At 42.2% G+C, this 17,219-nt stretch overlaps 1 protein-coding gene across 3 annotated transcripts; it reads right to left on the reverse strand.

Moving 5' to 3' along the window:
• Positions 1 to 1,360: 1,360 nt before the first annotated feature.
• On the reverse strand, positions 1,361 to 11,000 carry LOC123724523 (protein mono-ADP-ribosyltransferase PARP16). Of its 3 annotated transcripts, none has more exons than XM_045688559.2 (7): positions 10,693 to 11,000; positions 9,765 to 9,964; positions 9,271 to 9,408; positions 8,834 to 9,040; positions 8,407 to 8,578; positions 8,040 to 8,184; positions 1,361 to 7,312 (listed from the first exon to the last, which is right to left on the reverse strand). In XM_045688559.2, exons 2-7 carry the CDS (start codon positions 9,954 to 9,956, stop codon positions 7,177 to 7,179), a joined length of 990 nt encoding a protein of 329 aa, XP_045544515.2. In that variant the 5' UTR covers positions 9,957 to 9,964; positions 10,693 to 11,000; the 3' UTR covers positions 1,361 to 7,176. The 3 variants fall into 3 exon arrangements, with proteins under 3 accessions (XP_045544515.2, XP_045544516.2, XP_045544514.2); XM_045688560.2 differs by having other exon boundaries at positions 8,420 to 8,578; positions 8,819 to 9,040; XM_045688558.2 differs by having other exon boundaries at positions 8,819 to 9,040.
• Between the last annotated feature and the right edge of the window lie 6,219 nt (positions 11,001 to 17,219).

Here is a 17,219-nt window from a genome sequence, read left to right on the forward strand (position 1 = left end):
GTGAAGAAATAGTTCCTCAAGAAAGAAAAATGATTCACAAGCACTGGTGGTAATCTTAGTACAGTAAAACAACGTCTGTCTTCATTGAGTAGCCAAGCGATCGGTCAATCCACAGACATCTTGGATATCTCTGTTACAATCACATGCTTCTGAAACTTCACACAAGATACAACTAAGGTGATAAAAAATCAAGAGGATGTAGGCTGCTTCTCCATTCAATTAGAATTCTAAAAAGTTACTAGTAAGACAGAGAGATTCAATATCTCCCAGATAAAAGCATAGTTTTGCAGGCCACAGCCTGTCTGAAAGCACAACATCCATTATCCACCTTTATGTTTGAATGTTCAGGTCAAAATTCCAACTTTGCAGCTGTTCATTTCCAGATGGGGAAAACAAGAGAAATTATACTTAAAAAGGTTGAAAAGAGATTAAAAGAATGGAATCTAATTGGCAGATAACAACAATGCAAATCACTTTCTGGCAGCTATTAACGTTCTTCTGGTTCTAGAAGAACGTTAATAGCTGCCAGAAAGTGATTTGCATTGTTGTTATCTGCCAATTAGATTCCATTCTTTTAATCTCTTTTCAACCAATGCTAATGTTTTAATGCTAATGTTTTAATGCTAATGTTCTAATGCTAATGTTTTAATGCTAATGTTCTAATGCTAATGTTTTAATGCTAATGTTTTAATGCTAATGTTCTAATGCTAATGTTCTAATGCTAATGTTTTAATGCTAATGTTCTAATGCTAATGTTTTAATGCTAATGTTCTAATGCTAATGTTCTAATGCTAATGTTCTAATGCTAATGTTTTAATGCTAATGTTCTAATGCTAATGTTCTAATGCTAATGTTTTAATGCTAATGTTCTAATGCTAATGTTTTAATGCTAATGTTCTAATGCTAATGTTTTAATGCTAATGTTTTAATGAACCTGGTCCGAGAGGGATATTTCTTGATTAAAATATCTGTTAAGAATTGGAATTGTTTAACATCATAAAATGCTAAACTACAAATTGCATTTTGTAAACTGACCATTTGCTAATTGTTTTCAGTTTGTAAGTGAAATATTGATACAGGATTGCACTACAGATTTCCATATACTGTGACTCAAAAAAAACATGTCTATTTACATAATTCCATCCTTACTGACTAAACTAGTTTTTTTTCCCCCTTCAATACAATTCCTTGTATTTTCAAGAACATTGTCAGGGACAGAGCCCATCTTTTATCTGGACAGGGACTGACCAAGCAGTGGCTTATTTACATTGAGTAGTTTGTGTATTGCAGACGCCACTGTTCTCAAGCTCATCGGCTTCCTTTTGTTATTGACTGATAATAAAACACACAAAAAAATGGGTCGTTGGGGTATCAGGCGTCATAAAGCATTAATACAGACAAACAGACCATAATAAAGTTACAATCTGGAGGAAAAGAGGAGTAAAACAGACCAATAACACTACGGACTGGAAGTTATACCCCCTTATGGATTTATTTGGACAGTGAAGCTGAAACTTTTATTTTGACTCCAGCATTTTGGATTTGAAATCAAAATGTTTTATAGGAGGCGACAGTACAAAATGTCACCTTTTATTTGATGGTATTTTCATACATATCTCTTTTACCGTTTAAAAATGAAAGCCCTATTTATCTAGTCCCCCCCATTTGAAGGTTTCATAAGTATTTGGACAAATTGACTTATAGTGTATTAAAGTAGTCAAACGTTTGGTTTTGGTCCCATATTCCTAGAACACAATGACTACATCAAGCTTGTGACTCTACAGACCTGTTGGATTCATTTGCAGTTTATTTCGGTTATGTTTCTGATGATGTTGTGCCCAATAGCCATTTCTATTCTAAACAAGTTTCTGAACACTTCTACATTAAAAGTTGGATGCTACCATGATTACGGACAATCATGAACGAATCAGGAATATTGGTAACGGTGAGAGGTTAGCATGTTCTAGAGGCATGCTCTTTGTGCATCTGTAACTTTCTCACTCATTGATATATTTGGAGGATTCAGTGTACTTCCTGAATTGACAGGAATTGAGATGGCATTGACCCCAAACCTGTTTGTTAGTGACATTTTAATAGCCATTTGGTTGTAAGGACCGTGCTTGTCCACACAGGAAACAGAATGCTGTTTGTCTACAGGTTTGCCATTGCATGTCACAATTGTCGTACAACCACATTGCACAATTGTGCTTGAGAATAAATGGTGAACAGATATACTAAGTTCACTCAATGATAAATGTTTCCTTTCAATAACAGAAAATTAAAAAGCCTCAGGGTGTTATAACCATAGCAGTGGTAATTACCATGTGGAAACAGCCTTAGGGTGTTATAACCATAGCAGTGGTAATAACCATGTGGAAACAGCCTCAGGGTGTTATAACCATAGCAGTGGTAATTACCATGTGGAAACAGCCTCAGGGTGTTATAACCATAGCAGTGGTAATAACCATGTGGAAACAGCCTCAGGGTATTATAAACATAGCAGTGGTAATTACCATGTGGAAACAGCCTCAGGGTGTTATAAACATAGCGGTGGTAATAACCATGTGGAAACAGCCTCAGGGTGTTATAAACATAGCGGTGATAATAACCAGGTGGAAACAGCCTTAGGGTGTTATAACCATAGCGGTGATAATAACCATGTGGAAAAAGCCTTAGGGTGTTATAACCATAGCGGTGGTAATAACCATGTGGAAACAGCCTCAGGGTGTTATAACCATAGCAGTGGTAATAACCATGTGGAAACAGCCTCAGGGTGTTATAACCATAGCAGTGGTAATAACCATGTGGAAACAGCCTTAGGGTGTTATAACCATAGCAGTGGTAATAACCATGTGGAAACAGCCTTAGGGTGTTATAACCATAGCAGTGGTAATAACCATGTGGAAACAGCCTTAGGGTGTTATAAACATATGTAACTGATGTGAAATGGCTAGTTAGTTAGCGGTGGTGCGCGCTAATAGCGTTTCAATCGGTGACGTCACTCGCTCTGAGACTTGAAGTAGGGTTTCCCCTTGCGTTGCAAGGGCCGTGGCTTTTGTGGCGCGATGGGTAACGATGCTTCGTGGGGTGTCAGTTGTTGATGTGTGCAAGGGTCCCTGGTTCGAGCCCAGGTTGGGGTGAAGAGAGGGACGGAACCTACACTGTTACACATAGCGGTGGTAATAACCATGTGGAAACAGCCTCAGGGTGTTATAACCACAGTAGTGGTAATAACCATGTGGAAACAGCCTCAGGGTGTTATAACCACAGTAGTGGTAATAACCATGTGGAAACAGCCTCAGGGTGTTATAACCACAGTAGTGGTAATAACCATGTGGAAACAGCCTCAGGGTGTTATAACCACAGTAGTGGTAATAACCATGTGGAAACAGCCTCAGGGTGTTATAAACATAGCAGTGGTAATAACCATGTGGAAACAGCCTCAGGGTGTTATAAACATAGCAGTGGTAATAACCATGTGGAAACAGCCTCAGGGTGTTATAACCATAGCAGTGGTAATAACCATGTGGAAACAGCCTCAGGGTGTTATAACCACAGTAGTGGTAATAACCATGTGGAAACAGCCTCAGGGTGTTATAAACATAGCAGTGGTAATAACCATGTGGAAACAGCCTCAGGGTGTTATAACCACAGTAGTGGTAATAACCATGTGGAAACAGCCTCAGGGTGTTATAACCACAGTAGTGGTAATAACCATGTGGAAACAGCCTCAGGGTGTTATAACCACAGTAGTGGTAACAAGGCAAAAGTAAACACGTCATCCCAAACTAATGACACAGAGCTCCCCTTGGGCCAATCAGTGGCATTTTGTAAATGCCGGATCTCTATGGCAACACGTGTCATTAAGTTCCATCAAGTGGTGTCTGTGATATGGGGGTTTAGCTAGACATTGTGCCAGATTTTAATCACCCAGTCAAACAAATCAAGAGATATAAAAACAGCTGCCTGTTATAGCGCCACCTTGAGGTCGTTATGAATGTTCTCGCACCATGTTGAATCTTGACAGTGTTCGCAACACGTGTACCACATTGTGTTACAATACCAATATCCTTGACTGATTTATATCGATTTTAAATGTGCCAGACCACGCCCACCTGAATGTTTACTAGTCAATAGCGGCCATGTTGTTTTAGGTGCTGTACTGTACTAGTCCGGAAAAATACTGCGTTCAGAGACCTTTGTCCATAGATGCAACATATCCAGTCTTGTGCAGATCAGGCAGTCGGTGCCAGAAGAGTCGCGTTTGGGTTTTTCACAAAATTCTAAATGCAGTGAAATTCATCATTGTGGACGTAATGAACTCCCTCTCATTTATTCTGGCACTGAGCAAAATTTTAGGTCTGCTAAGCGCAAACTTCAACGTTGTGAAAATTCTGTGCAACTTCCTGAGCGAGTTGACTGTGAACACTGAGGCTGTACCCGCTTTAAGATACAGTTTGAAGTGGACAAGTAGGCTACTGTGGCTATTTGATCATAATGTAGGCCTACCAGAGTGGCCTACCATCAAAAACAATGGAGTAAATGCATGCCATAACATTTTAACATGGAAACAGCTGTTCTACCATTCAGCCGACAGTAGCAGCCAATGTGTGGTGTTCAACGTAGGCCTACATTCAATGAGACTAACGAAGAAGAAAAAAAACATGGAGGGCTTAAACATTACCCTGTTTATCAACTTGTCCTTCAGACAAGGTGGTGACTGAAAATGTTGTGTTTGATGGAATAAACCACTTTACAAAATAAAATTGATGATTATTATTCTCATACCATTATTACAGATAATCAGACAAATTAAGCTACCCTCTGCCTATTGGCTACTTAGCTTATTCAAGCCCGGCTCAAAATACAACACTGCCCCTTTAAGAAAAGAAAGAATAAGTTCTTTACCTTACTTGCTTTAAAAAAAAAAAAAAGATGTCTAGAAATGTACATGTTTTGTGCTCTTGTAAGAAGCAAATCACTCCCCTATTGCTGACTATAAATGATCTATAAGTGGGCTAATAACTCACTAACTAGCAAAGAATATGAACAAAATGTGCACATGTGCCTACATGCAGCTTTCGCTTTGATCTCATAACAAGCACAGGTACTCATCACCGCTCATGCTGTAAACACAGTCCAGTTCAAAGTAAATGGCACAGATCCATATACGGCAATGGTGTATTTGCATATAGGCCTACTCCAGCTCTTATTGGTTATGCCGCACCGGTCTGTGTAGAGTAAGGGCTGAGTCATGCGGCAGTCTCAGGGCTACTGCGCGCCTGCACGCAGATTAGAGGGAACATTGCTTAATGAGTCCCTGAGGCAAATGTGCTCCTTGTGAGGAGAGGGACCGAATTTCATGGCTTTAGGTCAAACAGGGTGAGGGGCATGACCTTTCAAAGTCAGCATTTTTATCTCGTTATAGCGCCACCATCTGGCCAATCAGTGTCATTTTGTAAAATTCCCGGATCTTTATGGCAAGATGTGTCATTCATCCAAGCTTCGTCAAAATCGTCCCAGTGCTGTCTGAGATATTGTGTGACTAACATAAGTAACGTACGGAGAGAGATCTGCAGTCCCCTCCCCGATTTCATCGTGGGGGTCAATAACCATGTGAAAACAGCCTTAGAGTGTTATAACCATAGCGGTGGTAATAACCATGTGGAAACAGCCTTAGGGTGTTATAACCATAGCAGTGATAATAACCAGGTGGAAACAGCCTTAGGGTGTTATAACCATAGCGGTGGTAATAACCATGTGGAAACAGCCTTAGGGTGTTATAACCATAGCAGTGATAATAACCAGGTGGAAACAGCCTTAGGGTGTTATAACCATAGCGGTGGTAATAACCATGTGGAAACAGCCTTAGGGTGTTATAACCATAGCAGTGTTAATAACCAGGTGGAAACAGCCTTAGGGTGTTATAACCATAGCAGTGTTAATAACCAGGTGGAAACAGCCTTAGGGTGTTATAACCATAGCGGTGGTAATAACCATGTGGAAACAGCCTTAGGGTGTTATAACCAGTGGTGGTAATAACCATGTGGAAACAGCCTTAGGGTGTTATAACCAGTGGTGGTAATAACCATGTGGAAACAGCCTTAGGGTGTTATAACCAGTGGTGGTAATAACCATGTGGAAACAGCCTTAGGGTGTTATAACCAGTGGTGGTAATAACCATGTGGAAACAGCCTTAGGGTGTTATAACCAGTGGTGGTAATAACCATGTGGCAACAGCCTCAGGGTGTTATAACCAGTGGTGATAATAACCATGTGGAAACAGCCTCAGGGTGTTATAACCATAGCGGTGATCATAACCATGTGGAAACAGCCTCAGGGTGTTATAACCAGTGGTGGTAATAACCATGTGGAAACAGCCTTAGAGTGTTATAACCATAGCGGTGATAATAACCATGTGGAAACAGCCTTAGGGTGTTATAACCATAGCGGTGATCATAACCAAGTGGAAACAGCCTCAGGGTGTTATAACCAGTGGTGGTAATAACCATGTGGAAACAGCCTCAGGGTGTTATAACCATAGCGGTGATCATAACCATGTGGAAACAGCCTCAGGGTGTTATAACCAGTGGTGGTAATAACCATGTGGAAACAGCCTCAGGGTGTTATAACCAGTGGTGGTAATAACCATGTGGAAACAGCCTCAGGGTGTTATAACCAGTGGTGGTAATAACCATGTAGACTATACATACAAAGAGGTTGAAGACAGGAAAGAGATTAAAGGAAAGCAGTGTTAAGTGTATAATATGTATGTCCTATTTTCCCATCTGTCTGATTGTCTCTCTCTCTGTTATGGAAGGCACTATGAATGACAAGAATGGTCCATGTATATATGAACTATTCCTCCTCATAAGAAACGGTTTGAATATTCAGATGTTGAACTTGACACACTGCTCTTCCCAAGTCCTTAACGTCAGCCCTAGGGATGGAAAGGATGAACAATTTCCCCAGGAAACACCTGGGGTTTAAGCCTATAGAGAGCCTCAGGCGGGACCGACCGGCGCTGCAGTGGGAAAGCACCATGACTCGTGTGATATCAACGGAAGACCATGTCCTGTGATTGGTGAGGTCCGGTGATTTCATTGTGACGTCACCAGAAGAGTGTGGTCCTGTGATTGTGACGTCACCGGACGAGATCGTCCTGTGATTGTGACGTCACCGGAAAAGCCTGTTCCAGAAGGAGAGGAATGTGGTGGAGTTGAAGGCACCGATGACGATGAGTAGCAGCAGATAGAGACTCATCATGATGGCAAAGTGATGTCTGACCAACCACGACCTGCCCCGGGAATGTCTGGAAACACATCAGAAAAATCACATTACAATCACGTCACACAAGTTATATCCAAAAAGGTCTAAAATCACAACAGAAGTCAAATGATCCTCTCTGAGAGACAATCTGACACAGTGACAGAACTGTCATCCTGTTGAAATGTTTATCAGTTCTACTAATGTACTGGCAACTCACCACAACACCAATAGAGGGCAGCGATGATAATACAACTATCACCATACTGTTTACAGCAGACACTTTCACAGGTCCGTTCCCAAATGGACCTGGGGCTTTCCCATCCAGATCCCATATGCATTACATTAAATTTTTTTGACCCTGCTGGTCATCTATGAACTTTTTAACATCTTGGCCATGTACTGTTATAACCTCCACCCGGCACAGCCAGAAGAGGACTGGTCACCCCTCATAGCCTGGTTCCTCTCTAGGTTTCTTCCTAGGTTCTGGCCTTTCTAGGGAGTTTTTCCTGGCCACCGTGCTTCTACAGCTGCATTGCTTTCTGTTTGGGGTTTTAGGCTGGGTTTCTGTACAGCACTTTGTGACATCTGCTTGATTGACTGATTGATTTTTTAAATATAAAAACCCGTTCCAAATGGACCCAAGGACCTACTTGGATCCATACCCGGTCCGATCCAAGTGAGGGAAGCTGCAGCTGTCTTCTCTGAGAGTCCACTAGCAGGTACTAACCTGGACAGGTGTCTTCTCTGAGAGTCCACTAGCAGGTACTAACCTGGACAGGTGTCTTCTCTGAGAGTATACTAGCAGGTACTTGACTCGGAGAAGCTGATTGTTGGTGACCACAAAGTACTTCTGAGGGACCTCTCCTCCTTCACTGTTTCTGGCTCTGGAGCGCTGACGGTCAATGGTCTCCGAGTCTGAAACAGGTTTCGGGAAATTATTACTGATATTTACTGGACATTGAGAGGTAGCCATCGTTGACATGATATTGTTTCATGGTCCACTCATTTGTTATGAAGTCGATGTTGTGCAAGAGGCAAACACCAAGAGAACTGACATGGGTAGGAGGGGCTAGAGGAGACTCAGGGTGCCTAAGTAAATAAAGAGTGTTGTGTAAACGTTCTGGACAAAGCTCTGACCTTTCCTCTTCACCTGGCACTTAACGTCTGGGTGGTCGATGACCTCACACACGGCGACGCAGCTTAGCAACGGTCCCAGGAGACTGTCGCGCCAACCGTTGCCATGGGGACTGTAGAGGACCGCCATGCTGAGGTCACTGGTGAGGTAGGTGCCCTCTCCGAACAATGACGTCTGTCGAGAAATACCCCCCAAAACAAACAAGTCTGTCAGAAATGCAACTTCATCAATGCAAGTCCATTCCTTTTGTGTAGCTAATACTGGCTTTTGCCTAAACATAACAACTATCTGTGAAAATATTCATCAACCAAACCAAAAAAAATCATCAATCTGAAATTATATATTCAAGCAGGGCTACTGGGAACCCAAATAAATATAAGGACGATCACAGGACTGGTGAAGCTGCCATCTTACTGTCACATCCCTGACCTTGTTGAGGTGGCAGTGTAGTCCGTTGTGGATGATAGAATGGAAGTTCTCCAGTCGGCTACCGTGGAATGCATAGAAGCGGTCGCGTCCCGCCCGTGTCTTCTCAAACTTAGCGTTCATCTGGTCGCAGTACTCCAGCTCAAACAGGAAGTCTGGAACAGGCGTGGAGATTCCCTCACTCTCAGTCAGGTTACACAGCTTGGCATACTATTGGAGGGCAGAGGAGAGGACAGTGGAGAGGACAGCGGAGAGGGCAGCGGAGAGGACAGCGGAGAGGGCAGCGGAGAGGGCAGCGGAGAGGGCAGCGGAGAGGGCAGCGGAGGGGGCAGCGGAGAGGGCAGCGGAGAGGGCAGCGGAGGGGGCAGCGGAGGGGGCAGCGGAGGGGGCGTCTATCAAGTGCAGTGTGTATCCTTCTTTTGAGATATTATTGCCTTTACCTCGTCTTTCTGTAGTGTTTTCACAGCGAAGCTCTTGGAGGAAAGAACCCAGTGTGTGAGAGCCAGATGGTGGTCAGCTTCACCAGGTCTCAGTCTCACCAGCTCCCTCACACCAGGCAAACTGCTGACATCTGACAGCTGGAAGGAACACAAGAGCAGTGTCATGTTCATTAGGCACCAAACGGAAGAAAACTGACTGAAACATAGAGGCACTAACTGGACTTAAGAAATAAGAAATGCTAAATTTAATTTTCCACTGCAAAAGGTTCTAAAACATTTTCTGTTGTGTGCCCTAATGAACACAACCCAGACTATAACCAGTAGACTCAGCTATAACACAGAACAGGTGTAGGACAGGACAGGTGCACAGTGATGGTGAATAATATGCTTGACTTTTAGGCAGAGAGCCTGTATCTGAAGGTTTGAATTATAAGTCAAGCATTCTCTTTGATATGGAAAATATCAAGTGTTTTCTGTCCAGTCCGATTCCTCACCAGCTCATCAAACTCCTTGGTGTCTCTGTCTCTGATGTATCTGGGAGGATAAGGTCTGAGCACCGAGTCCCTTTTGTAGTTCTGAGCAGCTGCCACAAACAGGCTGCATCTCAGATCAGCGGCTACTGGGTCCCTGTGAAGACAGGAACACACCAGCTCTCTGACTGCATCCGGTGGGAGTGGTGGCTGCATTCCCAACACTGTAGACACAGGACATAAGAGACATGTGTTTCAGGTCTTAGGCGTGGGACATAACATCATAGACAGATAATAATATACCTGAATAAACGTGTTATTGATTGTGAGAACAGTGCTACTTACTGTGTGAAACCATTCAACATGTGTCTGTATCCTTCTAATCAGAATTGATTCAGAAAATAATTATTGACCTAGTTGTCTTGTTAACTTAATATAATATAGTCTTTGGTGTTAAAGGTTGAATGCAAATAGCATTATAACTTGCTCGCCAGCCACAGGCTATAGTTAGTTAGTTAGTGATGTTTACTTAGTTGTGCCCACATATGTCAACAAAAACTATTAGTTCATTACGACAATGTTAAACAATCAATACGCTTCGTTTGAAGAGACAACATTTTACTTTACAAACGTAGCTTAGGCTTTACCTTAAAAACCCTTGGGTCAGTCAAAAACTCAATAGCAAAGAGTGAAGATGAAAGAGTTAGCTAGCTAGCTAACTAAATGAAGCTAGCTAGCTAACTAGATGAAACTGGGAAGCTAACTAGATGAAGCTGGGCAGCTAGCTGGATAGCTAACGTTAGCTTAGCATAAGTTAATTAGCACATCCGACGGATAGCAACAACAAAAAATCTGTCTCACAAACAATACCAAACCATATGTATATACTTGTCAACTGGTAATAACTATAGTTTCCAGGAAATATAAAACACATAGTACTAGAAAAACATACCTGACTGTGAGACACAAGAAGCCAAGCTATCTAGGTTGTGACTAGACGTCACATAGATACTTCTGAGGAGATGGGAAACGCCATTGGAACCGTATTAACGCCCACTGTACGTAACGCCACTGTATGTTACGCCACTGTACGTTGTCAATGTGTCACGCGGTGGATTCTGGGTAACCTCCGACAAGAAATTCTCTCCTTCAAGGAGTCAATGGGAGTCAATTGGGAGCTAGCACAAAAAAATATATATATATATTAGCACGAATTACGTGAACGAGAAGCTAAACATTACAACAACAACAAAAAATAAAACATTTAAGATAAGTAACTTGTCCTCTGTAATATCTTTTGACTTTGAAATCGTCACACAGCGTACTTCCGAATAAAATAGGCAGGTTTCTCGACTCATACCGTGACTTTTAGAATGGATCGCGTGACGACAAGCTTAGCAACCGCCTGACGCAACATGACAACGTGAACGCGATTGATCGACAGCCTGCTGGGCTGAGCGTTATATGTTTTTACATTCAATTTCCGCTGGAATTCGTATCTCCTGCTTTTCTATTATCTCTGGCTGTAGTCCCTCTAGTCAGAACCAGTGGCAGTAGCTAACCGATTTTCAATAGTGTGCAACTGCAGCCCACAATTCGGTGCGTTTCTGCACTCTTTTGAATGTGGTTCAAAATAGAAATAAAAGTATTATCTGAGTTTTTTTTCACTCCCACCCTCACAGTCGTTAACATACCTGCGGGAAAACAGTGCACGACGGACGACGGGGGGGGGGGGGGATAAGGACGCTGTCTTCCGGTTGCCCCCGCCTCCCGCAAGCACAGCAGACCGGATGCTGGGGCGACACCATGTGATAACTACCTAGCTAACGACACCGCCTGTTTGACCGTGTCTCCCCCGCCTCCTACCTGTTATGTACCGGAGAAAAACGTGCCCGACAGAAGAGTGCCAAGGACCCTTTGTATAGACCCTTTATTTATGTATCCTCCCAGAATGCTAAGAACCTTGGCGTGATCCTGGACAACACCCTGTCGTTCTCCACTAACATCAAGGCTGTGACCCGATCCTGTAGGTTCATGCTCTACAACATTCGCAGAGTACGACCCTGCCTCACACAGGAAGCGGCGCAGGTCCTAATCCAGGCACTTGTCATCTCCCGTCTGGATTACTGCAACTCGCTGTTGGCTGGGCTCCCTGCCTGTGCCATTAAACCCCTACAACTCATCCAGAACGCCGCAGCCCGTCTGGTGTTCAACCTTCCCAAGTTCTCTCACATCACCCCGCTCCTCCGCTCTCTCCACTGGCTTCCAGTTGAAGCTCGCATCCGCTACAAGACCATGGTGATTGCCTACGGAGCTGTGAAGGGAACGGCACCTCCATACCTTCAGGCTCTGATCAGGCCCTACACCCAAACAAGGGCACTGCGTTCATCCACCTCTGGCCTGCTGGCCCCCCTACCTCTGAGGAAGCACAGTTCCCGCTCAGCCCAGTCAAAACTGTTCGCTGCTCTGGCACCCCAATGGTGGAACAAGCTCCCTCACGACGCCAGGACAGCGGAGTCAATCACCACCTTCCGGAGACACCTGAAACCCCACCTCTTTAAGGAATACCTGGGACAGGATAAAGTAATCCTTCTAACCCCCCCCCCCCCCTTAAAAGATTTAGATGCACTATTGTAAAGTGGTTGTTCCACTGGATATCATAAGGTGAATGCACCAATTTGTAAGTCGCTCTGGATAAGAGCGTCTGCTAAATGACTTAAATGTAAATGTAAATGTATGTATTTTCTTAAAACGGCATTGTTGGTTAAGGGCTTGTAAGTAAGCATTTTACTGTAAGGTCTACAACTGTTGTATTCGGCGCATTTGACAAAACATTTGATTTGATTTGATGGTGTCTCACGGAGTTTAAATAAATCCAACTAGTTGTATTTTATGAAGAAAAAAATAATAATTAGGAGTTTGTTCCTTTACATGGTGTGATGACTGATACACTTGGTCTATCAAAATATATATTTCACTTTTTGTTAAGACACATTTTTGGGGGGGAAAAGTTGATTGCCCCATCTTTGAAGAATCCCTGAGCTTGAAAACAGTAATATTTTCTTTCAGTCTCATGGCAAAATTTGTAAAATAGCATGAAATTAGCTATTAAACTACAATTTTCTCTCTCTGCCCCATGGCAAAAAAAGCACACAAAAAAATAATGTCTTTTTATTTTGGGTTGGGGGAGTGTAAATACCAATGGAAAAGTCCCCTAAAACAAAGTGCAAGGCACCATAGGATCTAAGCTCTGAGGATAGCCCCTTTACTGGAAAGGCCCTTACTGTTGAGTCTGAGGAAAAGTGCCTAGCTATAGACTAGCTCAGTGGTAATGCAGAGTGGCGTGTATGTATGTATATGTATGCATGCGTATATGTATGTATATGGATATATTTATATATATATACCCCCAAAATATATGGGGGATTGGAAATTATGCAATTACATTGATGGAAGCAACATTCTTTCCGTAATATTAAGCTGATCCACCCCTAAGAAAAACATGTATTTAAAAAAAATGCAGAGTGGCATCTATCACAGATCTGTAGGGGTTAATGACAAGGAATTACTGGACTGCAAATGGGTTGGCAGGCTCGAGTTGTGGGGTTAATCATGCAGAGGTGGTATTTTAGCTTTGACACTTGGAACAGTCCCACGGGAAATGTGCCTCTGTTTTTGCAGAGAGAGATTGTTGATATTGATATATATGATTGTTGATATTATCCATATCCATAACGAAATCTTTCCATTTCCAAAGTATATATTGGCAATATGTACATTGTTACGTCATGACAATAAAGTAATTGAAATATAATTGAGAGAGAGAGCGAGGGAGGGAGAGAGAGAGAATATATAGTGGATGTGAGCTTATTGTGTCATCTGCTCAGAGGTCCAGATCTTCATGGTGGAATTGAGGCCCACAATTCTGGGCATTCCTGCATCTGCAGGAACCCCTCTTTATATTTATATTGGTCGATTTTTAAGCTAGGACTCCGGGTACACAGGCGAGAAGCGGGGGCGCTCCAGTACAGCAGATGGTGGTAATGCACCATAACACGTTGGATGCCAACCGCCGACATGAAGCAACACAGGTAGCTAGCTAGCTACAGCGTTGCCAACTTAGCGACTTTGTCGCTATATTTAGCGAGTATTCAGACCCCTCTAGCGACACATTTTCAAAAAAAACAACTAGCGACAAATCTAGCGACTTTTTCTGGTGTTATTGGAGGCTTTTGGAGACTCTGACGTGAAAGCACTGTATCGTTCTTACTCTTCTCAACGAGCAGTGGGTGCTGCCGTGGGTCCCACCCCGTCCCAAAGCACTCCCAGGCGGCCCAGTCCTCGCGCAGCAGTCCCTCCCAGCTGCAGTCAGAGCAGGAGATGTTCACCCCTCCGTGTCCAGACTGCAAATGAATCGCGCATGCGGGAAGCCGCCGCTTGCTGATCCCGCCCTGGCTTACATTCAGGGCGGGATGTAAATGTAAAAAACTGAACAAAAAAAAATAAAAATAAAACAAAAAACTAAGTAACTCCACCAGAGTGTCTGTTTTTGGTCACTTTTGCCGGTCCCAAGCCCGGATAAAGGAGGAGGGCTGGAATTGTGACATAAAAAAAAACAAGAATCGACAGAAGAAAGTTCATTTGTAGTTCTAAACTTATTTAGGGTGTTTTTTTACTCACTTTTTGTCTCTCCCACGAAGTTATTCCTCTCTCCTACAGCGTCCATCACAATTACATGCACATGGCCAATTATGCAAATTATGTGATGACGTCATTTAGCGACTTCTAGCGACTTTTAGGACAGCCAATAGCTACTTTCCTTACTGAGGAGTTGGGAACACTGGCTAGCTAGGACATCAGTAGACAGTGGCTGCGTTTAAAACTCATCAAAGACACTCCCTCGTCCACTTACCCTCGCCTTATGCCCTTGGGGGGAATCCTGGCGGCCATATTTGTCGTCGGTCCAAATGATTAGCCAAGCAAGAGAAGTTTGCAACGTAAGCCCCTCAGCCCTCGTTTTTAATGGAGTTTGCGAGTGTACAATTATGTTCACTTCAGGGCCTGAAACACCCCATAATTCAATTCGCGATGATTGTACATCCGCTAAGAAAAGTCAGCCAAAACGTAAAACCTCAACTTCAATATGGAGTCAACATACAAGTGTAAGTAAAAACAAATGTAAATAAGTTAGAAATTGTGCTACTCATGTACAAACACGTCTCGTAAAAGTAATGATGTTTTTGTTTGGTTAGCTTTTGGAAATTGTAGAAATAAAAAATGTTCCTTCTTCAGAAGTTCCAACTAGGCAGGCTAAAGTTAGTTAGCTAATTAAATTTCTAGCTAAAATACAGTAGGTGTATATTAATAATTATATAGTTAATATAAGTAGACATGCAATAATAATTCACTGTAGCGCATATAAAGCACCCACAAGCTACCGGTGGCTGAAAACACAATCGTCGCGGGACGAACGAGTGACGAATTTCTGGGCAAGGGCAGTCCATTTAAAATTAATTCCTTCCTCCCTCGCCCGTTGCCCTGCAAGTGTATACTCGTCAGACGTCATGGTACATCATCAGAAGTGTCCATTTAATTTGAGGGGAGAGGGGGTGTCTGTTAAAACCTGTTATGGCTAGGCATTCTGCTAGCGGTACACCTTGACAACATCCGGTGAAATTGCAGAGCGCCAAATTCAAAAAACAGAAATACTCATAATAAACATTCATAAAATATACAAGTGTTATACATCGTCTTAAAGATTAATTTGTTAATCCAGCCGCTTTGTCAGATTTCAAAAAGTCTTTAAGGCGAAAGCATACCATGCGATTATCTGAGGACAGCGCTCCGCTTACAAAAACATTACAAACATTTTCCAGCCAAGTAGAGGAGTAACGAAAGTCAGAAATAGCGATAAAATTAATCACTTACCTTTGATGATCTTCATCTGGTTGCACTCACAAGAGTCCATGTTACACAATAAATGTTTGTTTTGTTCGATAAAGTCTATCTTTATCGTTTTGTTCAGTAACAGGCAGACGAATACATCCTAATAGTACCGGTAAAGTTCGTCGAAACATGTCAAACGATGTTTATAATTAATCCTCAGGTTGTCTACTGTCTAAATAATCGATAATATTTCATCCGGACAATAGCGTATTCAATAGAAAGGAAAAACAACGAACGGTGCGCAAACCAGCTCTGGTCCATTCTACAGTCCGCTTACAAAATGGTCTTATTCTTCCTCATTTTTCAGAAAACAAGCCTGAAACAATGTCTAAAGACTGCTGACATCTAGTGGAAGCCAGAGGAACTGCAATCTGGGTCCTAACCCATCACATACTGTATAGGTATTCAATAGAAAACTATACACATAAAAATATCCCACTTCCTGGATGGATTTTCCTCAGGTTTTCACCTGCCATATCAGTTCTGTTATACTCACAGACATTATTTTAACAGTTTTGGAAACTTTTGAGTGTTTTCTATACAAATCTATGCGTATACTAGCTTCTGGGCCTGAGTAACAGGCATTTTACTTTGGGCACCTTAGTCATCCAAACTTCCGAATACTGCCCCCATTCCAAAAAAAATAAATGTTTGGAATGCCAGAGTCAGAGTCTTTCGCGCCCCAGCCTGACGAACACTGCTTAACCCCGCAGTTCATAATGTCATGGCATGGGGGGAGGTCTGTGTATTTACTATATCACTTCCTCACAGCTTTGATAAAGAGAGGCTGGTATACCTGTTACATCTGCAGATTACACATACATTTTAAGCTAAAACATTGCACATGAATTACCCTGCAATGTAAGGGAAAGGGCAGTTGGTGTTGGGGGTTAATTGCCTTGCTCAAGGGCAGAACTGCAGATTGCCAGCTTGGGGATTCGAACCAGCGACTTTTCGGTGATGGTATAACCTACAGTGCCTTCAGAAAGTATTCACACCCCTTGACTTTTTCCATATTTTGTTGTATTACAAAGTTGGATTAAAATGGGTTTAATTGTATTTTATTTTTTTTTTAAATCAAGGATCTACATAAAATACTCTAATTTCAAAGTGGAAGAAAATGTATTTACAAATGTTAGAATTTATGAAAAATAAAACACTAATTTATCTTGATTAGATAAGTATTCAACAGAGTCGATACATGTTAGAATCACCTGGCAGCGATTACAGCTGTGAGTCTTTCTGGGTATGTCTTTAAGAGCTTTGCACACCTGTATTGTATAATATTTGCACATTATTCTTTTAAAAATTCTTCAAGCTCGGGGAGGGGGCGTTCCTGCGAATTTACTTTTTCCACACTTGCTACTTAACTACATTTAAAACCATATACTTTTAGACTTTCACTCAAGTAGTATTTTACTGGGTACTTACACTTTTATTGGAGTCATATATATATATATATAAAACATTTTACAGTAGGCTACAGTGTGGTTTAGAAAGAAACTCTGTACTTGCTAGTAAGCGGTTGATCGG

Source organism: Salmo salar, chromosome 10 (genome assembly GCF_965601325.2).
Source record: "Salmo salar chromosome 10, fSalSal1, whole genome shotgun sequence".
Taxonomy (NCBI): domain Eukaryota; kingdom Metazoa; phylum Chordata; class Actinopteri; order Salmoniformes; family Salmonidae; genus Salmo; species Salmo salar.

Bases quoted from the DNA above. Each gene is read 5' to 3' on its own strand.
- LOC123724523 (XM_045688558.2), bottom strand. From the start codon at position 9,956: ATGCAGCCACCACTCCCACCGGATGCAGTCAGAGAGCTGGTGTGTTCC. The intron at 9,409-9,764 runs GTGAGGAATCGG...TGTTCCTTCCAG, and splicing joins CCAAGGAGTTTGATGAGCTG to CTGTCAGATGTCAGCAGTTT. The intron at 7,313-8,039 runs GTTAGTACCTGC...ATGTGTTTCCAG, and splicing joins CAGAGAAGACACCTGTCCAG to ACATTCCCGGGGCAGGTCGT.